Raw genomic sequence first — 26371 nt, 5'->3', positions numbered from 1 at the left:
GTTTATTCAAGACACACGTGGTTTAATATATGCAGGATATTAACTCTAATCAGGGTCCAATAGCTAATTTTTAAAATTTTATTGATTGGCATCTATCTATATCTATACTTATAATAAGGATGAATGTGTGTGTGTGTGTTGGCGTTCTACAGGCCAGACCGTTTGATCCACAAATTTGGCAAATGCATACCTTAGAGGATGGAAATGTGCACCTCGGAGTGATTTTTTAAAAAAAATTTTTAATTAGAAATTTACTCAATGCGTAGTACAGTGAAATTTAATTAGAAATTAAATTGAACGGCTAAATGCTTATATAACAGTAAAAGTGAATTATATGACTATCGAAATTCGAAGTTTAAAAATAGTTCTCTTTAAAAACTTATTATGAGACTAAGTTACATAAAATATTTAATTGAACATTTTAGCGAGGACTTATACTGGCGAAACGGCTGGTCGCCAAAGGCGGCTATTATCTAATAAAAAATGGTATAAATGAAATAAATAAATTTATTTTATTTCGTTTGAATCCATAAATGTTCTGATTAATTAGGAGTTTCAAATTTTTATGTAGATTCTCTGTTCAGTGAGTCATATTTAATGAAATATTCTTGAAACACTTACAGTTGAAATAAAAAAGTTCCACTCTTTTGCAATGAAAATTGATAAATTAATGAAAATTTGATTATTTCTATTCTATAAAAAAACGTGATTTTAGACCACCCTATCGATTGTCTTGAAGAAAATACGCCAATCAGCGCTTGAGTTTTTCCCAAGACTTGGATTCAAAATACATTGATGATTAAAAAAGGTAAAGTTTGAAGAATTTGTTTCTTGACTTGAATGATTATATAATTTTTTAAGCACTGTGTAGAACCTATGAGGGTTTCGGGTTACACTACACATTTTGTCTTAATAATTTCCTCTTGTTGTTTTATTGTGATAACGAAATTTTACCATGCTTTTTTTAATGCTTGATACGGTCCGAAACTGAAATGTAACAAAGGGCCTTTTTCTGAAGCAGCTGTTTCAATTTTTAGAAATTATGACATAAGAAATTTTACTACTCGGGAAGAATTGTTATTTGGTATTGTAACAGATTTTTTAATTCTTTTTGGAGGCCTCTGAAATTTTCATTAATGAATTTAGATTAGTTTTTGTCAATAAAAATCTTTGAATATTATTTCATAGCGCTGTTCCAATCAATCGTTTTGATCTTTCTCGATATTTCCCCGAGATGTAACCATGTTGTTACGATTGGATATGATCACTTTTGAAATTCGAATCTAAAACATACCATTGCATTTGATGAGAAATGGACGCTGAGCATAATTTGAGATCAAATAAAGAAATTGTTCCGGTATAAGTAGTACGAATAGGATTCGATGAATTGAGGAAAATTAAATTGGAGATTTGTAGCCAATCAACGAAATCGTTACGAATTGGAGTAGCTCTATTTGACCCCTATATAGGATGATGCAAATTAAAATTACCAAAGATAAATAAAGGATCGAAAAATGAATTTAAAAAAACCTTTCGTATTATTAAGATCTTGAGGAGCATATAAATTTATGATAATTGTAAACAACTTCAATTGCTAACACTTCTATATTAAAGTTATGGGGAATTCTTGTTGGAATAATTTTACGAAATAACGTCTAGTCTCTCAAAAAAGTATTGAGACACTTAGTGAGAATAACTATAAAGATATAAATACATTAATAAAAACTGTACATGAATCAAGAAATATTTTAACATTTGGTGTACAGTTTGTAAGGAAAATTTTATTGGTATTTCAGAATTATCATTTGATCTAACTTTTTAAAGATAATTCAAAGGCAAAGGGAGTAAAAAAAGTATTGGGTCAGTTTTGAAATAAGAAGTTCAACAAATGTATAGCACATCAATAGAACTGAATTTACGGCCATATTTTTAGATTATAATTTTAAACATAAAATTCTCAATAGATAAGATTAGTTATAGAAAAATTGGCGAGAAACAAAGATATATCTGTTGATGTGCGAAAATCTTGTGAAAAGTCATTGGAAAATGGAAAATCAGTTCGTTGTATAGGACATACATATCTTGAAATGGAGAAAATCTACTATTTTTAACATAATTCACAAGTTCAAGAAAACAAATAGTGTTCAAAACAAGCAAAGATCCAAAGACATTTAATGAACACGTAAAGAGATGGATTGTGAAACAAATTCACTTTAATCCAAAAACTAGAGCTATAAAATTGACTCTGCAATGTAAAAATATCACGGCAGAGTACCTCAAAGAAAGCCCTACATCAGCAAAGCAAATCGACAAGCTAGGCTGGCATTTGCTAAAATGTTTGTAAAGCAGCCAAAATAATTTTGGGAAAATGTAACTTTTGTTGATGAAAGAAAATATAACATTTTCGGGTCGGATGGCAATCAATATTTTAGCGAAAACAAAATACAGCTATGTATATGTCAAAAATTTACGACCTACTGTCAAATATGGAGGTGGTAATCTAATAGTTTGGGGTTGTATGGCAAGCACTGTTGTCAGCATCTTACATTTTATTGGTTGTACAATGAATAAAAATGTCTATCTTTACATTCTCAAGCGAAATTTAAAGCAAAGTGTGAGCAAGCTGGGAATCTCAAGACATTTTAAATTGTATCATAATGACCCGAAACATAGGGGACCCATCACTGATATTTATAAGTAATGGGTCCTCTACCACTGTTCTACTGTTCTAGAGACTCTGCACAAAGTCCTGACCTTAATCCCATTGAGCATGTGTAGGATTATTTGCAGCAAAAACTATATGAACTTCACATTTCTAACAAGAAAGGAGTTAAGAAAACATTTGTTCGAAGTGAGGGGCAAAATCGATGGATCATTTTGCAAAAAATTGGTCCAACCCGTAAAAAATAGACTACGAGAGGTCATAAAAAGCAAAGGCGCCCTTAACTTTTAAGTTTGCATTGTTTTTCTTTATTTATTGGGAAGTGTCCCAATACTTTTTTTGAACACGTTTTTTTTTTAATTTGATTTCTTTTATTTTCAATTATAATCATAATTGCATTACTATGAGTTTTCTTTGAATTATTATGATTTGTTCATATCAAAATAATATTTATTTATTTGTTTTGGTTTCATTTGTATATTTAAGGGAAATCTTATGATAAAAATCTGTGAGCTTGTGGTGTGTCCCAATACTTTTTTGACAGACTGTATATCCCCGGCAAGACGATTTGAACTAAACAGAAAAAGGTTTTTTTTTGGGCTGAGAAGATTGTCTTTTGAATTAAGAAAAGTCTCCGGAAAGATCCAGAATTCTGTTGTAGGAAAATGAGGAATGTTAATCCAATTTTATTTTTAAGCCTCTGCTTTCCCACTGATTAAATGCCATTCAGAAAATGTCAACCACACACAAAATAAAAAGGCAGAGAAAGCTTTGAAAAAAGAAAAGAATGAGAAAGAAGCCGAAAAAAAGTGAAAAACATGCTTAAAGAAAGAAGGAAGGAAAAGAATGCTCGAAGAAAGAAAATTTAAGATTATAAAAAGAAAAGAAACCATTTTAATGGAAGATTAAGTTCCATACTTTCCATCTTTATAACTCGCATCCAATTGCATCCGAACACCATTAGATTTGGCTTGGCATGGTTTTTAAGTCCTTTTTCTCTTCTGATAGGCTAGTCAGCTTTTTCTCCCTGATTAAACATGCTAGAAACGTTTTCTAGAAGAGTCTTAACTGTGCTTTCGAATATTACGAAGAGTTCTTTGATTGCCGTGATATTTTTGCATTAATAATTTGAAAAATATAGGGGTTTTTTTTTCGTCATTAGGTGTTTTTTCGATCTAGATAATTGGTACGTTTGCTTTGATAATTGTTAAACATTTTGTAATTGATTGATTAAAAACTATATGAACCTCACCTATTGCAATATTACATCGAAATTTTAGTTCCAATATCATCTGTTCTTTAATATAAAAGGGACAAAACTTCGCCGTAGATGGATGCATGCTTTGACAATTAATACATTTATGGTAACTGACATTCATCAATGACTGCGCTGACCTGGTGGTAAGGTCTCGGCTTTGGAACCGGAGGGTTTCAGGTTCCAGACCCGATATTACCGAATAACCGTCTTGTAAGCGGGTCTGGTACACGTTAAACGTCCGGGCCAAATGTCCCTCTACTGCTGTGGTGTGATGTGGAGAGGGGGACGCCAACTCAAGTGTCGTCCTCGTCATCTGACCGCGGTTCAAAATTACGTGGTCCGTCCCAAAATAGCCCTATTGTTGTTTTAAAACGGGACGCTAATATGAGTACCTAACTTACATTCTCCATTATGGGATGAGCCCCGTAGATGACATACATTTGCTTTATCGCAAAATTTCTTCTGGTGGACAAACCTCGACATTTTGCACATTGCTTGAACGATCGATAAAAGATTTTATTTTTTAACTTGAGATCCAGGTTTCCATTGAATGTGATAAGAAGACTTCAAGAATAGTGATAAAAACTGGTGAAATTTCCCGCATCTCATTTTGTTTAAAAAGAAAAAAACGACTTTCTGTTTCATTATGTTTGCTCAATTCTTACGCTATTTCTTCAAGTGATATTTTGGTCGGCATGTCAAATAAAAGAAAACAAGACGTTATATTCTCCAATATTGCATTCATTGAGAGAGATATATTCATATCTCTTTCTAAATTTAACAGTTGTGCAATACAAGCAGGATCTTTCATCTTAACATTATTTTCTCTAGTCGGGCAAATTTATATTTGAATTATTTGAATGAGTTATATGTATACATTTCTTTCATATATGCTTGCAGTAGAAAAGGATTCATTTGAGAACTTAACATCATAATTAGATAGGATAATATTTATTTCCTCATATTGTTTGTGATCCAATATTAGGACAAGTTATTCTGAGAGTTTAAAATTAAAAAAAAAAAAAAACTTTTCAATGAATTGTAGATGCATTTTTAATTTATCTCTGGTTGAATTCAATGAGCGTGACTCATCAAGTTTTTTTAGAATCACAATATTGTGTTCAGTTTGGCCAAAAGTAAAATCCAGCATTAAGCATAATGAAAACAATGGATAGACCTCACCTGTTCCCTTCAGGTAATAAGTAGGAAAAATCCAAAGGGCAAAAAAGAAATAGTAGCAGCACACTTTGCAGAAAGGATAAATTAATTTTAAAATTTCGTTTGTCAAAAAAATAATAATAAAAAAAAGAAAAGAAAAAGAAGCAAAAAAAAAAAAAAAAGATCTTTATTGTTGACGAAAATAATATCTTATCGTTGCCATATTCTAACTATTAAAAACATAGCTAAAAGTAATCGACAGTAAAATTTAGTGTTTATTATTTAGAAGAAAAAACATAATAATATAATCGTTTTCAATAAAACTTTTTCAGTATAATATAACTATCAAAACAGATTGTTTTGGTTAGGGCAATATTAATTCCATGGCCGTGTCTTCTCAACAAAAATTATTGCATTTGTGGCGTTGGCAACAGGAGCTCAAATTGTTCAGATTCTGGATTAAGTTGTGTGTTCATTCCGCCATTGCCAAACATCATATATAATGTGATCATCACATTTTTAACTTTATGAAAATAGTAAAAAAAAGAAAAAGCATCATACAAATTTGAAAAATTCGAGAAAAAAATTGGTAAGAACAATGATTTATTTGTTGTTTATCTGTAAGTAAATTTTTTGTTATTTTGAAAATGACAAAAAACAGCTTCATATTCATCTAAAATTTATTTTGTTAGTACGAAATGGTGAATTATTTATCAAAATTAACTATGAATTATTTAGTTAGCCACTTTCGTAATTATTTTACAGCAAATGACTATTTTTCTGGCAACTATCAATTATTTTGGAAAAATAAATTACAAAAAGCTCTTGCACATTGTAATTTATTCATCAGTTGTTCAATTCATAAACAAATCATAATGGATAATAGCAATACTTCATTAAAGTTGAAACTCTCCGTAGAACTAAAGAAAGAAGCAAATATAGATGTTACAGAAATTAAAAATATACAAGACAATCAAGTTGACTTTCAAGAATCAGTGAAGAAAAGTATATTTTGGAAAATGCACTTGAAAAGAAAAGCTGGATTAGAGGTAAAGATTTTTGAGTATTATGAAAACTAAGATATCAAAATACGCTATGTTCTAATTTATGAAAATTTATAAAGTAAAGCGCATGAATATATATTTATTGAATATGAATATATCCATATGCAATAAATATATTGCGGTATATAAATATATTTATTTATATATCCATAGAGAATTTAAATGCAAATTTAATCATGCAATTTTCTAGAGTAATCTATGCTTGTGAACAAATTATTTTAAACAAAAATAACTTTTAGTAGCTTTAGAATTACACTTATTTCATTTATTTAATAACAAGGTGAAGGCAACATAACTTTTTAAAAAAATCATGCAGATAATTTTCGATCGCGTTTCTTTACTAACTTTTTCAATATTTCTATTTTTTATTCATGTAAATTCTTTCAATTTTGTCTTGCATATCTGTATTAAATAATCAAGTTTACATTTAAAAAAAGTGTTACGGTGATTTCAATTTCCTGCCCAAAACATTGTAGTATAATATTTTAGACTTGATATAACTACTTTTATTTCATTTTTAGTTTCTCGTATATGAAATATATAGAAATTATTGTAATCGTCAAAAAATTCGAATTCGAGATATTTACGAATTGAGTTCGAATAACCCATTTTCGGCATTTGGTGTCAGTCTGTCTGTCTATGATCAATATAACTGAAAAAGTATTTGATGAAATTTGATATGTGGTCTTTACATCAGATTTGTAGATTTCTGTCAAATATTTCCGAAGATCCATTCTGAGGAATTCTCCTTGTCCGTCTGTGTGAATATAACACTATAAATATGAAATGAAGAGAGATAGGTGCATAAAATTCGATACACAAATTTAACATCTCAAGTGCAGATGATATATAGCAAATTTGGAACTAAATTCATTAATTGCGTCAGTTAATTATAATCATTATTAATAATAATTATTAATGATCATTAACTTTCCGTCAGTCTGGGTTTTTAACACAATAACTAAAAATGGTGGTTTTAAATATATGAAATTTGGTATATGATTTTTGTGACTTCAGTTATAGTTCTGGGTTAAATTTTGTTTTTAATCAGTTGGGAAAAAGTGTCTAAAACTCAAATTTGATTTTCATGTACTGTTAATCACATATTAAGGATTAATCGCCGACAAAAGCGCCAAAGTTCACACGATATATTCAGAAAAAAATACTAACTTCTCCACAAAGTTCAATATTTCTTGACTATTGTTTGCCAATGACATGCAAGGCATTTTCGGCCTTGCCCAAGATTCTCAATTTCTATGTGGAATGAGGGAGATAAGATCTCTATTAAAAATAATGTGATGAAGTTTCTGGGGTATTGTTCCCACTAGTTAATTTTTTAAAATAATATACCAGGGATAGTATGTACACAAAAATATTTAATATCATAACAGTACACTTGAGCATAAATTTAGTAATTAAAAAGATTTAAAGTATTGTTATAAAAAATATTTAGAAATACTTTTAAAACTTACTGAAATTAGAGACAAAAATTGTAAGGGAATGAAATTAATACTAAAAAGTTTTGTTTTTGTTTTAAAGAGGTGAAAAATAGTTTGTGTGCTTTAATGGGCTTCAAATTTATTGAGAGAAAACAATTAAAATTCTCTTGATTTTTAATTACAATTTTAAAACTCTTCCTCAAGGAGGACTTAACTACATGCTGAATTCGGTAGTTTTAGGTCAAACGGTTTGCTTTGCACCTTATCCTGAACGATGCAATACTAGTTTACAGAATACCATCGTTAAACTATAAAACGATGATGCAACTTTCGCTTTAAAAGAGACCCAATCATCATTTGTTATAGATCTTTTCAAGATAATTCCTTTTATATGATATTGATGACACAAAATTACACCAGAATGTGCAATGCACATAGAACACTGGCACAAATCCGCTAATATTGAAAATTAGTTAATAAAAGCGTTAATAATAACCTCTGGCGCAACATGGGGGGGACCGCGGTGACCTGGTGGTAAGGTCTCGACTTCGGAACCGGAGGGTTTCAGGTTCGTGACCTGATTCCACCGAAGAACCGTCGTGTAAGAGGGTCTGTTTCACGTTAAATCCTTCATGACCAAACGTCCTCCCGCTCGTGTGGTGTGGAGAGGGGGGTGCCATCTCGGGTGTCGTCCTCGTCATCTGACCGTGGTTCAAAATTACGAGGTCGGTCCAAAAATAGCCCTAGTGTTGCTTCAAACGGGACGTTAATATAACCAAATCAAACTGGCGCAACATGGTCAACATCATGGCTCTTGCGCCAGAAAACCCCTAACAAATGAAATTAATAATAACCTCGTTATCGAACCCATGTTTCAGATATCATCTGATCTGCAATAAATTTTAAGTCTCTTATTAATTCAATTGGAATCATGATAAAAATATTTCTTATGTAATAATTTATATTTGAAATATCTATATAAAGTTTTTGTTCCTAATACAATGCTTTATTTAATGACATTATTTAAAAATTGATGTCTAAAACCAAAAAAAGGGAGACCATGTTACTATTGGAAATTTAACAGAACAGATATTTTGGTAATTCGCTTCATATTAATCGAGTAAAATATTTTGCTGGGATATAAAATTAATGTTAAATAATCTTGCTTTAAATTTCCTATGAAAGTGCACAGTACAAATAATAAGCTGATAGTTGTTAAGGCCGCGGTGTGGAGGGGGATACAAAACAATGGCGTGGTTTTCATCTTGCCGGAATTCGAAAGTACGGCATCCCTTCCAAAATATCGTTAACACCTTGACTGCTGTGGGGGGTCACCGGTGACGGACGGGTTCAAATAAATTACATTGTCAGAAATTCTGCGTGGCAGTCAATGTGTTAATATTGCTTCAAAACAGGTTGTTAATTTAAAAACTTTTTGGTTTAATTACTTTTATTATCTTAAATGATACTATAATAAAGGAAAACGAATAATTATTTAAGTTATATGCATGGTCTGAACATTTCCCGCCTTTTTTTTTGTAGGAAATGAATCAATGTGTAGAGAACCTGGTAAAGGAATGCTTATTCTGGAAAAAGCAGTTGGAAGGTCTGACTTACCAAAATTGGTTACTAGAATCAGAAAAGCGGTCCCTCCGAGCCGATTATGAAGAACTTTTGGAAAAGACTAAACATGACATGGGTATAATCCTGAACTTAAAGGTGCGCTTTATAATTCTTAGAGTTAAAATAATATATCATTAATTTAGAGAAATATGTGCAAATATAATGTAATCATATGCTAAAAATGAATATGATACTTTAAGATACAATGCAAATTGAAAATTTTCTAAAGGCAACTTTTTAATCAAGCAAGTATCAATATTTTAAAAATAGCAAGAGTATTCATCCTTTAAGAATTTCTTGTTACATCCTCACACTACTATAGTGAGCATCAAAAGAAAGTAAACACCTATGACTGATATAGAAAACGCTTTATTTCAAATATATTATTTAGTTATAATATAAAGTAGATATACTATACAATTGTTTGCTTATGCATGTAGGATACAATTACTTGTAAAAGTTTAATTGAATTAAAATACAAAATGAAATAATTCCACTTAAACAGAAAAGCATCAAATTTCATGCGACAAAAAAAAACAACAAAAAAAAAACATTGATACAGGAAAAAAAAACAATGAAAGCTGTAATATTAATATTTTGTCTGCAATCCTTTAGATTTTATTACTGCCTTTAATCGTTTCGACATAGGTGTAACCAGTTGTTAGTTCGGAAGGGAATTTTTGCCATTCATCTGTGACAATTTGTTTTATATCTTCCTTATTAAAAACGGTTCTTGGGCGGGCATTTTTCTCAAGATATACACATAAATTTTCAATGAGGTTTAGATCTGGTGACTGTGGAGGATGGTTCAAATGCTTCACAAAACGATCGAGTAACCATTCTTTCACAGTCTTTGATGTGTTTTGGGGGACAGTTTTCTTGTTAGAAGATCCAACTTCATGACAATCCTAAATTCACAACACTAGGATCTTACTTTCTTTTGTCTCTCACTGTATATACTTTCAAATATGGAGATGTTACCTTCTGGGAAAAACATGTCTAAAAAGAAGGATATTGGATGCCTAAAATGTTTAACAATTATTTTTTTTTAATTTAGCATTGTCAGATAGCGAAAAGAATTAGAAAATTATTTTGAATAATTTGATCCAAAATTCAACCATGACCTGCAGCTTTACTTCCTGGTGTGGTGAAAGCTTATAAGCCAGTTAACAGCTACGCTAATTTGGTATTTTTGATTTTGACTGCAATTGTATTTTGTGAACCTGTAACCCCTAGAGGGTGCGTCCCCAGGTGGCGGATTGCGGAATGCCTCCATTGGTTTTTCATTTGGGTGGTAGAAGGGAAATAAAATACCTTCTCCGGACCAACAGGTAGAAGTCCAACCTCCCCGGTGGCTATGGCCCCTCTTCCATGAGTAGTGCAATTCGTACTATATCCACAATCATTGCTAGATTGAGGACTAAACACTTCAGGGAAATGAAAATATCTTCTGATGGCCATCGAAGCTACAGAAGTTGTCCTCACTGCATTGATACTGAACTCTCCCCCGACCCTATCTTTGATTGCCCAGCCATTTTGGCGAAGCTCTTCAAGATCCATCTCGATTCACCGCATCAACTCTACTGAGGTTATTGATGTGGCCAAAGCCGTTTTAGACGCTTTTGGACAGATCTAATCCTATTGCACTACCGTACAAGACAACAAACAACAACAACAACAACAAACGATCAAGAAAAAGCAGTCTAAAATATGCATCGGTTTTCTGGTGATTGTATGTTAACCCTTATTTAACACAAAACTCGTCAAAGATCGTATGCTAATAGGCTAATAGGGTCTTTCATAATTATTGTTCGCCAATGACATCAGTAAATAATACACGAACATTAATCAAAGAGTATGGGAGAAAGTTTAGTGAGACTTCTTCCTATGGTTATTAGGATTGCATGCTAAAATATTCTTGCATCCAATTAATTGCATTTTTGAATTATTGAGTACACATACACAAAGGCAGACTGATACTGATAATCAGACAAGCGGCTCAAAATTTGATCAGAATCTATCAGTCTAAAATTCCTTAAGCACTCTAATGTGCAAGCGCGATATTTCAAAAAGTGAAAAGACTTCTATCAGTCTATATTTTTACAAACATATAAACACTTTAATTTACAAACGCATTGACTTAAATATATAAAATGTGGTACTGTTCGTTTCAGTATCTTGAGACGACCTCTTTTCGACGATTCTATTCCAAGGGGTGAGATGCGGAAAGATGTGCATATTTCCGGAATTTACCTTATTGTTAAATATAACCATGTCCTTTTAGCTTTTCTCTTACCCTTATTTTGTCGACCCATTCCAATTAACCACTTAACTGCTTTATTTTCTTTACTATCTAATAAGATGACACCTTCTATTTTGGGAATATTTTCTTATTTTGATTCAAATGGAATACTTGAATTATCTATGTAATCCAAGTAATTTTAATATTGAGTTATAATCGTTACTAATGTTTTATTTTTTTGCTTACAACTATCAAAATCCGATAAATCGATGCACGTATGGCATTCGGTCAAAACAGTTAAGCTGATGAACCCATCCTAACGCATGCGCAAAAGCGCTGGGGATTTTAGAATCCGTTGGCAAACAATATGTGACTTTTGTGGCTACTATTATAGGTCTCGGTCAAATGTTGATTTAGTCAGTTGAAAACATTATTTCTAAAATCCAAATTGGATTTTCGGTTTCCTATTACTTAAATGGAAGGGTTAATTGCGAAAAAAACTCGCCAAGGATCACACAACTGATTTAGTAAAATGCTAAATTCAAGCTAAATATTTAGTAATTTTTCGCCAATATCATGCAAGGCATTCGTTACCTTAGCCAAGGTCCACAATTTTATAGAGGGGAAGGGGGATATAAATTTTATTAGAGAGTATGCAGAAAGTTTTGTGGAGACGACTCCTACTGGTTGAGATCAAATTAGCACGGAGAAAGAGACATTTTGAAGGATTTCGCTTAAAATGTGATAGAAATATTCAATCATTTTACTAATATCATGTCTAAATTTTTATCAATCCCACTGCGTTTTCGAGTTTCAATATTTTCAACCCTTTGCACTCGGATGGCGCCTCTCGCTCACCTTTCATGACTGTGCATCTTTTTGACGTTTTATTTTAGGTGTTTTTAACAATTTTGATTGTTAAAAACGCCTACAAAATAATAAAAGTATATAGATTAATTTTTCAAAGAAATTCGACAAAACAATTATGTATATTTATTCTTCAGAGCAATAAACAAATCTTTTTATTAGGTGAAAAATTATACATCGAATTACTTTTCCGAATTCAAAAGGTTATTATAATTTAAAAGAAATTGATATTCGAGCTTAGAAAAGACATTCTTCAAAATCTCGAGTTCCAAATTTTGTACAATACTTTTTCTTTATATATTTCGCATATACAAAAAGTGAGAAGAATTACAATAAATGACAAATAGGTTGAAATCATGATATTTTTTATAAAATATTAATAGGAAATTAAATGGAAAAGTTATATTCTTTTATTTATATTCAACCTGTTTTCATTAAGAAGTTTAATAATAATAATAATTTATGCTGGAAATTTTCCCATTCTTTCTCTCTGATAAATGTTAATCAAATTATTGGTCCACATTTTTTTCAAAATGTATGGAAATGGTATTTTGGCAGTCTCAAATTGTGTAATTATATTCTATTGCATTTTTGGATTTTAATAAATCAATTTTTATGAAATAATCAATTCAAAGAACTGCATAGAAATTAAATGAGATAAAAATATTTTTTTCTTCTGTATAGTTGGTAATGTTTCAGCTGAGTGCAATTCCTGTAATGAAGCATAAATAAATATTTTTAGAAAATTTATTAAATATTATACAACGCATTTTTGCTATAGATTCTGTCACCATTACAAAACATTTTATTGCAAATTATGCAACTAATATAAATTATGTTTTTCCTTTCAAAAATAAATTATTAAAATATAAAGGAGAGATATTTTGAAACGAATCTAGGAAATAATTACAAATGTTTATTTTGAGAATCATAGATTTTTTAAAAATAAAATCCAATTGCTAGTTTCATCGCTAAATTTGTATTGACTGTTAAAAAATAATAGACAATCTTTATTGTAATGAAATAAACTGCATTTAATTTATTATAATTTTAAAATTTATCATATTTTATCGAAACGTTGTCGGTCTTTTTACCTAATGAGTCTTTTTTTCACTGGTTTCACAGACCTTTTTCCAATAAAATAAATAATTCATGGAATAAATAATCAAGACAGGATTCCATGCAATTAATTCAATATAATATATATTTAGCAAGTATTGAGTAAGTGATAATTAGGTTTTGGTTATTCCATGCAATCGCAGCTCGAACATAACCGAATTTTCTAAATTTTGTAGTGTCATAAACACTGTTTTTCTGTCTGTAATTCTATAAAATGCCTTTTTTATCCACCTAAACATTTGAAAAATCCAATTAGATTGATGCTTTCTAGGATTTCCAACGGTATTTTCGAATTTAATAATTACGTAAATAAATCGCAAGTCTTTTGAATCGGGCCCTTTTTTCAATCTTCAGATTTTCCTACTTTTAGAACAATAGGAATTAAGTATAGAGATGCAGTTGGCAGTACCAGTATTGCAACTAATTACAAATTCAATCGATTTTATTCACCATGGATTATTTAGATTAATGCAGATCGAAAAGAGTTTGGATAAAAAGAATCCTTACAAAAGCGAACTCGGACAGAAAATTATGTACATGTGTGATTGAACAACCGGATAGAAACTAATATAAGATAATTTATTTGGATGAAATATAAAGACAGACATAAAACAGAGTAGCTATACCTAATAACTGATATACTTCAATTTATTTATTTATTTATTATTATTATTATTTGAAAAAAAGTGACTATAGCTTGAAAGCAAAATATATCTATAGTTTAGTTATATTAACGTTTCGTTTTAAAGTAACACTAGGGCTATTTTGGGACGAACCTCGTAATTTTGAATCGCGGTCAAATGACGAGGACGACACTTGAGTTGGCGTTCCCCTCTCCACATCACACCACAACAGTAAAAGGACATTTGGCCCGGACGTTTAACGTGTACCAGACCCGCTTACAAGACGGTTATTCGGTAATATCGGGTCTGGAACCTGAAACCCTCCGGTTCCAAAGCCGAGACCTTACCACCAGGTCAGCGCAGTCATTGATGAATGTCAGTTACCATAAATGTATTAATTGTCAAAGCATGCATCCGTCTACGGCGAAGGTTTGTCGCTTTTATATTAAAGAACAGATTATGAGAACGACATATGAGTTGGCGTCACCTCTCCAAACTTTCACACCACGCCACACCACCGGTAGGACACTCGATCCCGACGGATTTAACGAGCGACAGATCCGCTTACAAGATGATTCTTCGGTAGAACATGAAGACGAGACCTTTCCACTAGGCCACCGCGACCAAATATATCTAAGATTTCAAGTTAAATTGATTTTTCTGATAATAATAATTCAAAGTAGATGTTTCTAAATTTAAGTTCTTATTTATGTTTATATTATCATTTATCAGTTCCAAATTAAAAATTTAATTCTTTTAAAACTTTTTTTTGGTATTTTTTTAAATTTTCTAATCAGGTTAGACAGTCTACCCAGCAAAAAAAAAAAATCCTGTAAATAAGAAATTTCAGAATGGCTTTAAAGATTTCATTTTAAGGAAATGTTGGTTAACTTGAAACGCAAATCACCCATATGCCTGTCAACCAAATTTTCCTTATCAAATAAAGCAAGAAGAGATTCCAGGAATTTCTCAGACTTTGGCATTAAACAAATGTTCCAGGAAGCTAAACTGTCCGAGTCGGATAGTGACTTAAAAAATCAGTAGCTAGAGAAATTTTCGATGTCTCCTCCCAGCCCAGCCGATGTAATCAGTTCTGGAATTTTTTTTCTTTTTTTTTTCACATTTCTTCACCTTTTTATTTGTTGATCGTTATTTGTTTTCGAAATGATTATGCGTTTGACCTTTAGCTGTTCAACAGACAAAGAGGAAAAGTAGAATCCCTTGATTCTTCTCTGAGTTACTACTTCTTAGAAATTAGCACTACAATGGAAATTCTTTTTTAACTTTGTCTAAATACGGAAGTGTATGTGTCGACGATCAGTATGGTCAGAAAAACCGATTTACAACAGGAAATCAGGATATGCGCGTAAAGCGAGAAAATAGTTCTGTTTATGAAAAGTTGAAACAAACATGTTAATTAACCAATTAAGTTATGAACATATTACAAGAAGTTAAACAAAAAAAAAAATGCATTTAATAAAGAGAGTATATTTTTAAAAATCTGCATTACTTTTATAATATACGCACTCATTTGTGATTACATTGAAAAGATTTCAATTAATGTCCCAAGAAAGATACTTGTAAGAGTGCATATGACTGCTTAGATTCTATGTAAAGTATTTCTAGTAGTCCAAAATAGAACAAAAAGTATTTTTCTTTACAGGAAAATATTTTTAATCGAAAAGATAGGCATTAAGTTTATATAAATGCAAACATATGAAAAATGCGAGTGGATTTTGATAGAAAGGATGCAAAAATGTTTACAATTTTTGATTTCTCATATACAAAGTACAGAGAAAGTATAATAATCGTTAAAAAATTCGAGTTTCACGATTATTCACATACTAAACCTTTTCGGGGTTCGAAAAACAGATATTTTAAAAATGTACGTCTCCCTGTGTGCGACAAAGATAATTCAAAAACCCTTTAAACTAGACGAATGAAATTTGGTATACAGGCTTAACAACAAATTTTTAGATTTCTATCAAATTTTGTGCAAATTCCGTTCAGAGGAAGTCTGTCTGTCCGGATGTATATTATACATTACCACGATAGCTACAAAATGAAGAGATCTGGATAGATAAAATTTGGTACACAGGTTAAACACCTTTAGTACAGACGCCTACCAAATTCTGAGCAAAATTCTATAAGGGGTTGACTGTCTGTCGGTCTGTATTTTCAGAAACATGTAAACGAGATATTTAAAAAATGCTCTGAATTAAATATATCAAATATAGTACGTTGTTTCGCGACTTTAAATTTAGTTTATCAAATTTTTGTTTCAATCGGTTGGAAAGAATACTTCTGAAACCCATATTTGATTTTTGATTACTTTTGAGTGGATGCCAAAGATAAATCGCCAAAACACTCGTCAAGGATAAAACGATAGATTCAGTAAAAATGCTAAATTCACTCCAAACGTGAATATTTTTTAATCATTTTACGTCAGTGCCATGCAAGGTGTTCACTATGGATAATATTTTGATTAGAGGGTATCCGAGAAAGTTTTGGGGGCTGGTTTTTCTTTGGTCAGGAAATCGAATCCAATAAGATTATTTGGCTCTTTTATTATTATTTCGTTTAGTTTTGTATTTCTTTTAATTTCCGTGATTATTAAAACACTATCCCTTCGCATCTTATTTCTTTTCTAAAATACATTTAATTCAAATGAAAGTATTTTCAACAGTCCGGAGCCTAGTGCAGTTTGTTCGTACGTTAAAAATCGGCGCATTCAGCATTAGTTTTGCTACCGAACGAATAACAGAAAGATAAATTATTAGTCTTGTAACTTTCATCTTTGGAGAGCGATAAGTCACTTTCATTTATCTTCATATCGTAATAAATGATATTTCCAACATTGGATAGAGTTCTGTATTGTCAGAAAAAGAAAGAAAAAGAGACCGTTCCATCAACCGTAAAAGCTAAAAGTCTATTCTCTTTCTTCATTGATTGATAAAGTTCGTGGTTCGGCCAGACTGCAAATATTGGTCAGAAATCGATTTTTTTAAGGGAAGATTCTCATTTCTAGAGAGTGCAAAATTATTACGCCTCATGCTTTTTTTTTCTTTTGGAAGAACATGATTTTAGAAGAACGAGATTTATCTTCTACAAACATTAAAAATAATTCTCCTCGCAGAAAACATTTTATTTGCCAATTTCTCTTATCAACAAGAAGATAATGTTGAAGCGTAATAAATATGAATCTAATTTTCGGTGCCTGAATAGTTTTAAAATGAAAATTAAATTTCCTTATTTGGATTCGAAAATAAAACTATTATGCACTTTATATCTTATTATATTGCATTTTAACACTTTAAAAAGCCATTTTTTTCCTAGTCATATAATGTTAAAATATTTTTAGGCTTAAAATTAGAATAAGAAAAGGGATTCGTTTAGCTAATTAGATAAATTTAATTGGCTTAATTACTTAATTTGGTTAATTAATAATTAAGTAACAAATCAAGACGCATCATTTTGTCTGAGATAAAGAACTGAAGCATCTAAGTTTCTGACTTACTAAAAAAAATTGTCAGAACTTATGCCAACTTACATAATTTCATATAAAGATTGATAAATTTAGTGGGAAGCATACTTCCCACGGCCCTAGAGAGGGTTAAATTTGAAAATTATAAATAAGACTAGAATACTGAATGAAAATGATTTGTATTCAATACAAAAGTGCAAAATTTTAACCAGATCTTTAAATATATCGAGAGCCACGAAATCTTATATCATTGCAGTTTCACAAATTTTCATCGCCATATTCAGTTTCATAAACACTTTATCCAGATTTGTCTATTCTATACAGCGTTTCCAACTTTATACAAATTCTATACTAACTTGATGAAATAATGTTTGGTGTATATATAATCTTAACAACTGGAAATATTAGCTACGCTATTAAAACATCGCCTTTTCTTAAAAGAAGTTACATTCCAGTCCAATTCCATTGAAGAACCATATTGTAAGCGGATCTGGTGCACGTTAAATCCGTCGGGGACAATGGAAGTATGGAGAGGTAGGTGCCAGCTCAGGTGTCGTCCTCGTCATCTGACCGAGGTTCAAAATAACGAGGTCAGTCCCAAAATAGCCATAGTGTTGTTTTACAACGGGACCTGAGTATAACTAAACTAAACTAAACCTAAGAAAAGTGGGTAATTCTGAATAATTTTTGTCACAATTTCACCGCAATAAAATATTTTTACACTGTTTTACAATTGGAAAAATTAATTTTTCAATGACTCATTTTTGTGCAATTATTTCTGAAAGTTTTAAACAAAATCTTCAAATGGAGTTAGTTTAAAAGCAATTGGTAAAAATTTCATTTTTTAATTAGAATATTGAACCTATTTCGACGCACAATCTATTAGTAGGACTATAACCTCTATCATTCGCACACTTTTTTCGAAGTTAAAGATGAATTGTCTTTTTCGGACATTTTTACTTCATAAGGTAAGCCTCTTTTAATATGTGTAGGCAATAAATTACCACTAAACGCTCTTTTAAAATCTCTGCAATTTTTACTTTTTCCTATACTAAGTATAGAGAAAGTATAGTAATTTCAAAAAAAAAAAAAAAAAAAAAAAAAAAAAAAATTCAAAATCGAGATATTCACGAATCTCCACGTTTAAGATCATTCTGAGTTCGTAAAACATATTTTGGAAAAATGTCTGTCTATCTGTAACAAAGATAGCTCAAAAACGCTTTGAGCTAAATGGATTAAATTTGATATACGGTATTTACATCAAGTTTGAGGATTTCTATCAAATTTTGTGAAAAATATGTCAAGAGGCAGTCGGTCTGTACTGTTGCACGAATATATGATAACACTATAAGTACAAAATGAAGAAAGCTAAATTGATAAAATTCGGAAAATTCGATACATGTATTTACCATCTATAATGTAGACACATATCAAATTTTGAATCAAATCCAATAAGGTATTGACAATCTATCGATCTGTATTTTCTGAAACATGCAAATACGAGTAACTCAAAAATACAATGACAAAAATATATCAAATTCGGAGTGGAATTTTGTGACTACAAATGTGGTTCTATATCAAATTTTTGTTTCTTTTTCTTAGAGAAAAACTCGTCTAAAACACAAATTCGACTTTCGGATATTATTAATCGTATATCAGGGATTAATCGCAACTACCCTCATTAGGGAGATTCAATAAAAATGCCGAATTCTTGCCAAAGCTTATTTTATAACTACATTTTTTCATACTTTGTGTTTTTGTTTACTATTCCTTTTGATTGGAGAGTTAAAATAAAATACGTAAATAAATAAAATAAAATTTAACATATCTGAAGGACTTTCATTGTTTCTCAAGAAATAAGAACAATAAGGAGGTAACAATTTCATTGTGCAATATATTGTTCTTTATTATAAATTTGCCAATTTTTATTGCGTTGTAAAACTATTTTATTGCACATGCTTTAAAATTAAACTTTTTAAAGCGCATCAGCTGAACATTCCATTTATTGTTTTTGTATTTTATACTTACTGATTTGTGACCCTTTAACATAGCAGTTCCTAGAATCATTTTTTTTCTGTCTACTGTTACTATTGTATTATCAAATCTGAATACATTAAATATTGGAATATAAATATTGGATCTCTTTGCTTCTAAAACTTTTAAGAATGCGATTACGGATCACAAAATGCGAACAAAAGCAAAAGTATTTAAGCAAAATTATTCACAAATCAAAATGTTTAATTTAAAAAAAAATGTTTATTTTTTTACTTGTTGGCATTTCGGCGAATTCACATTGCATTCTTGCTTATCTGAATTTCGAACAATACAGTTCAGCATCTTTGAATTTAGCTGAAACTGAGATTTCTGTATAAATACAAGCAAATCATTTGATAAGGCAATTATCATACAAACTTGTAAACATCGTTTGGGATAAGGATACAATGCCAAACAAAAGGGTTTTTGAATCATCAATCAATTTTGAATGATTTTTGAAAAGGCGGTATAATTAGGAGAGCATGTATTGTCCTATTATGAGATGAATTTTGTCAAATTCTACCTGTTGTTTTAAACCCCCTCCCCAATAAACGAACTTCAGTGTATGACTGAAATCTGGGAATTTAGGGAATTTGTCCAAGCACAATAAACTGTTCCAGGATGTACAATCTTTTGTGATATTATACCATTTTATATAGTATTTTATAATATTATAAGATATTGCGTATTTTGTACCACACTATAAATCCTGTAAAATATTTTTTGCCACAGTAGAAGGAAAATTTTAATGCCTAATACCCGAATTCTTGTAGGGGCCCCCGGTGGCCTGGTGAAAAGTTATCGGCATCGGAACCCGAGGGCTTTAATTACGAGACCCGATTATACCGAAGAACCGTCATGTAAGTAGATCGGGTGGACCAAACGTCCTCCAGCTGGTGTGGTGTGAGTTTGGAAAAGGGATGCCAGCTCAGGTGCCGTCCTTGTCATCTGACCGCGGCTAAAAATTACGAGGTCGGTCCTAAAACAACCCTAATGTTGCTTTAAAACGGGACATTAATATAACTAAACTACGTGTATTCCCTTAACAACTTCGCAAAACACTGTTTAGCTTGGATATCGGGAATCATCCCCCCCCCCCAAAAAAAAAAAATTAATTTCTTCTTCAATTAATTTCTGTGTATCAATATACTCTCTTTGAAAAAAATTTGAAGATATTTCAAATACCAATCAGTAATTTTTGAACTCTTATTAATTTTAACTCTCAAAAATGAAAATTATCAATGAAACAAAATAAAACTATTCTTTAAAATACGTCAAACAATACTAACACATATTGATATTATAGTGGATGAAGATTTAACTGTTTCTATCCTACAGAATTTTTAAATTATTTGAATCCATCTTAAATGCTATCGTAGTCTTTGAGTCAACGTTGTGTTGTATACAACGTCAATGTTGTAATGATTTTAAATTGAATCAAATTATGCAATGAATCAAGGTGCTTAACTTATGGCAGGATAATGATAAACGTAATTTATGAAACCTTGCTTACGATAATAGCAAAGGGTAGAATATTTACATTCTCTTCATTCTACTTGCCTTATGAGATAAGCCACTCTATTTTCATTTGGAATCGTCCTAAATGAAAATAGAGTCGAGAGTATCGTTTGTTTCGGTGGCGCAATAACAATGAGCAAAGTAAAAGGGGATCTTTTAAAACTGTTGGTAGCAACTTAGAAACTCCATTATTTTTTACCTTCCAAGAATCTGTTTATTGTTCTCGAACAAAAATTGGAACTGTTTCTTTTTTCGGGAACAAAATTTTGTTCTAGATCTAAAACTGTTCAGAACTTGTTTTAGAACAAAATCTGTTGCTTCTTTCTAGCACAAAATTTTGGGCATATATACAGGGTGTTTATAAAGTCCCGGACCCATTTTGATGTTTAATAACTCATAAAATAATAAAGATAGATTTAAATTAATAACAAAAATGGTTAAATAGACTCAAAAAGTTTCATGACCCTTGTCAATGAACTTCTACGTGTGCCCTCTTCGCCGCACGGAGAATATCAAGTCGATAGTCAATTTCACGCCAGGTAGCGACAAGCATGTCGGCATCCACAGAGCCATTTGCGCACATTATGGCGATTAACAATGCCAGAAACATGAAAGGAGGCTTCATCGGAGAACATTATGCTCTTCAGAAAATCAGCAGCATCTTCTATCCTCCTTAGCATATCTGTTGCAAAGGCCATCCTCCTAGGCCTATCGTTCGGTTCCAAAACTTGAACAATTTGAACTTTGTATGCATGCAGTCTTAATTTTTTCTTAATAACCTTGTACACCGTCGAAATTGGCATATCCAATTCTGTTGCCGCTGATCTCACAGATATTCTAGGATTATGTAAAAATGTCTCTCTGACACGCTCAACATCAAAATCACTTGTGCAAGGACGTCTGGAACGTTTCTTATCTTCGATACTTCCAATTTCTAGAAAATTCTTTTTCCACCACAAGATGCTGTTTTTGGATGGAGGATATTTTTGGTAAATTCTTCTGAAATTTCTCTGTGCTTGCACTATCGATTTCATTTCTATGAACCACCATAAAATCTGTGCTTTCTCTTGTGGTGTATGCATTCTCCTCAATATCCGCTCGAATAAAACATCACATACAAAAGTACTACATAGAACAAACACATAAAAAGTAAACATAACATTGCAATAGTTGCCAAAAACAAAAGAGAGAAAAATGCAATTAATAAGCAGACAATATTTAGAAAAGTACAGATATTTAGACTGGAAAATGAAATTATCTGAAATTAACCACACGCGCAGACGATATTTACAAAAGTAAAAATATTCAAACCTGAAAAAGAAAATATATGAGTTATTCCATCAGTAAATGCCATAAGTGTGTTTATATCTTTATTATTTTATGAGTTATTAAACATCAAAATGGGTCCGAGACTTTATAAACACCTTGTATATATCAAATTGAAAGATTAAAACTGCTGTTCATCCGAATAGTAATTATGTGTTATTAATTATTCTTAGAATCCAAAAACATATCAAGATGTTGAATATTAAAACAAGAAAACTATTTGATGTAAAAGTATGTGTTTTTCTTTAAAATGTTTAGAATCATTAAACGCGATACTACTTTTGCAGCAAAAAAAGTAAAAAATTTAAGTTTAATAACATTAAATTAAAAATATATTGCTATATATTTTTGAGATAACATATAAAAAAAAACAGAAGATAATTGCAATTGTTTATTTCTTATATATTTTCTATTTTATTAATAAAAAATATTATGTTTTTAATTAAATACAGTATTTTTTAAAGGACTCTAAAAAGAAATTGGATCACGAAACAAAAGAATACATTAGGACTGACAGGGAACTCTCAACATTATATTCCATCAATACGGATTTGACCTCGGATAAATTGTTACTTGAAAGTAAAAAGAGCGAATTATTGGATTGTTTGAAAAAGAATACCGCAAATATGAAGAGAATAAATGTAAGATTATTTTCATTAATTATTTTTGATTGATTTAATTGCGAGCTTTTCTTTCTTCTTTATTAATCGTTACAAAAAAAATGTCGAATACCAAACGTATATGTAATAACTGGTTAAATAATTTTTATAGAGGTAAATTTATTAAAAAGTATTGTGAAGCAGCAGTATTAGATTAAAGAGTTTTCCGAAATTGTTTAATTGTTAATGATTTCTTTAAGATATAGTATATATATTTTTGAAATCTAAATATATTGTATTAAGAAGTAGCCCTTTTGAATTAATTTCATTCAGATATTGAAACATCTTCATTTTTCTGTTCATTTCATGCGTGAAAAATATTTGATTTCGAAAAACTATTTTAATAAATATTAGAATAAATACATTTTCTTTCTTGGATAAAGTGAAGAATTGAATGAATTTAAGCTTTTGGTAAGTCATTTGTATGATGAATTTAAATTTAATTTTCTATCTTCGAAGAAAAAATTTGAACTCGAATTCTCAGATTAATTATTTCATCATATAATTTATTGGCTAAAAATGAAGTTTTTCAGGATGAAAATATCTCACTGATTTGTGTGCTCTTTAATATCGCGAAATTTTGATGAATTTTACTATCAATCATCCTTTCAATAATTGCTCTTCGAAACTTTAATTATAGTATTTGCTTCCAGCTATCCTTAATTAAAAAGAATTCTATTTGAGCACAGAAAAATCGAAGAGATTAAGATTTCTAATATCGTCTTTCATTCAAGTTTCCGCTTTCAAGTTTTAATCATTCTTTTAAAGACTTCTTTGGAAAAAAAAGTTTTTAAAGTAAAATATCTGAAATTCAGATGGAAGTCCTTCTGATGTACTTTTTTATTTGCACTTTTCTAGATAGTTCTTAAAATTGGATGTCGGAATTGTATGCTAATGGGGACAAAACTTTTATTTTTAGAGAAACTTTTTTTTGTATTTCTAGAAAAAATAGTAAAGTGGAATGTAATTTATATTTGAAAGCACAAATGAAATTTATAAATTTAATATTTCATAAATGAATTGTTTAATTAAAATTTTAAATCTAAAAAGTAGTATTGTTTTAAATATCGTCGTTCTGTCTTGAAAATATTTGAGTTGTAATCGTGGTCTGTGACTAGTATAGTTCAGCTGAATTATAAATGTTCTCTAAGAGGGTTTTCCATATTCACATTTTTCAAATTTAAACTATGCTGCATTTTAGAATTTAGGGATACAATAATACATCCATGAGCAGTGTTGTATTATGTTATAACAACCCCACTGGCCTGCCACAAGATAGTTCCAGTGCCATGAAAATTCTATAGCATTGCCTAAAAGAAAATTATCTATAAGTTTAAAATTATTCATAATTTCAAAAACCTCAATTGAAAATGTACCTATCGATACCGTTGCCTTAGAGAAAACTATTGATAAAATCTAGAAACATATACTATGGGTTGTTTTAGTAGATAATTCTGAAACAGTTTTGACGTCTACCAGCTTCGTTTTGAAAGTATTGATAATCCATTTGTGATTGAAGAACACTATTTGTATGCATTTTTCTTTCTAAAAACAGAAAATAAACGTTTTTTAATACCGTGTTTACCTTCAAAAATAAATCTGAATTTTTATTATACATGTTGAAAGATAGCACAATTTAAAAAAAAATTGCAGTTTTTAATGTTCGCATAGATAAGAAAAAAGCGCACTTTTGGAAGCTAAATATTTCAAATCAAATTCTTTTTTGTAGTAAAATATTTTATCAAATTGCTTCATTATTTTTTTCTATAAAAGAAACTTCACAATTGGATACAAAATCTTATTGAGAAAGAGAAGAAACGTGGCGAGAGGAACAGCAAAAGGTACAAAGAAGAAATGGGAAAGCTGAATAAAGCATTGACTGCCGATGATGTTGTGTTTGGAAATTTCAAAGAAATTCTTGCAGATCATGAACAGTTGATTGTAGATTTAGAATCGTTTCTGAATATTGGATTAAAGGTAACTTAATTCCATCAAATAAGTATGTAGAATTTTATATGTAGTAAAAGTTGTTTCAAATGTTTATACTGAAAAAAAAATCACAAATTTCACAATTTTATTTATCATAAGCTTGCTATTCATGTTGCGTTTTATTCGCTTTGTGATTGGTAGTTTATAAGTCACCTGATCAATGACATTTGAGGTTTGTTTTCCCAGTATTGTTGGAAATATGTAACGAAAATTATTATTACAACGTAGTAAGTATTTATATTTTACTTCAGGATGAGATGGTGACAAAAAAAAGGAAATGTAAAGATTTAATTAAAATCGTATTAATAGCAAATGAGTTCTAAACTGTTATTTTTAAATCCTACTTTTAAACACACTGTTTGTGGTAACACTAACGAATAGCTTTCTATTTTCTTTGCCATTTTTCAAATTACGGAATTACCTTTTTTTGAAAGCAAGCAGGAGACGAAGATCCCCATACATATATATATATTAGCAGTATCGTGGCCGAATAGAAGAAACTTTTTAAATTTTAAAACTTCGCTTTATTCTATCCCGGGAGGCATACTTTGTATAAGGAGTGATCATAAAAGATATGTCAGTTTACTTCGCGACACAACAGCAGAAGAGACAAAACTTTATCCCCTCAGTCATTTTACTAAGATATTTTTATAGGGATTTCTTCGACACTTGTAGTCTTATAAAAGAGAAATTTAGTTATCTTGAACAGAATGTATAAGCATTAAAGAATTTTATCCTTTCACTCGGAGTGTTAGAAGGTGGTGAAACCAACAGTTTTATAGAACGAGTGTATAATTAATTTAATTAAATAAAAAGTGGTAATTGGATCAGAAAATAAGAAACCCTTTTAGAATGAAATTAATATGGCTTAAATTAAGATAAAAATAAGTAAATTAATTAAGACTTAAGTTAGATTAAGATATATAAAATATAAACATTTATCTGGACGCAAAATTAGGCAAAATTTATTAATCATTTGGCAACAGTTCGCATCTTCGGATTGTTGCCATGTTTGCCTCGGCGAAAATGCTCTATTTTTGTAATTGGACAATACAAAAAAAATTATTTCGAGTAGTTTCTATTATAATCGAAAATGAGAAATTAGAGCAAAGAATCATTCATAAGAATTAACCAGAATGAAGAAGCATCGCCGAATTTCATTGCCAATTAATTTCGCTGCTTTGATGAATACATAAGCATTCATAAGGCTCTATCATTATTGCTCAAGGATAATTTAAAATCTTATGTTCAAAATAGGGTTATATTTTTATCATAAAATGTAGTTCATCAAAATTTATTGACAATA

General features: G+C 30.4%; 1 protein-coding gene across 3 annotated transcripts in view; it reads left to right on the top strand.

The window, feature by feature from the left end:
- The window catches only part of LOC129961758 (coiled-coil domain-containing protein 13-like), a 69475-nt gene that overhangs the window by 7065 nt on the left and 36039 nt on the right, over positions 1–26371 (top strand). Inside the window, exons 1-5 of one of the 3 annotated variants that reach the window (XM_056075312.1) lie at positions 5551–5667; positions 5997–6127; positions 9124–9300; positions 22882–23058; positions 24850–25053. In XM_056075312.1, coding sequence (XP_055931287.1) covers positions 6098–6127; positions 9124–9300; positions 22882–23058; positions 24850–25053 — 588 coding nt within the window. In that variant the 5' untranslated portion in view covers positions 5551–5667; positions 5997–6097. Of the gene's footprint in view, positions 1–5550; positions 5668–5885; positions 6128–9123; positions 9301–22881; positions 23059–24849; positions 25054–26371 lie in introns of those variants that run through there. The other 2 variants (XM_056075311.1, XM_056075313.1) reach the window with 2 other exon arrangements.

The sequence above is a fragment of the Argiope bruennichi genome, chromosome 2 (assembly GCF_947563725.1).
Source record: "Argiope bruennichi chromosome 2, qqArgBrue1.1, whole genome shotgun sequence".
Taxonomy (NCBI): domain Eukaryota; kingdom Metazoa; phylum Arthropoda; class Arachnida; order Araneae; family Araneidae; genus Argiope; species Argiope bruennichi.
Note: the sequence above shows the minus strand (reverse complement) of the source record. Positions and strands in the feature narration are given on the sequence as shown.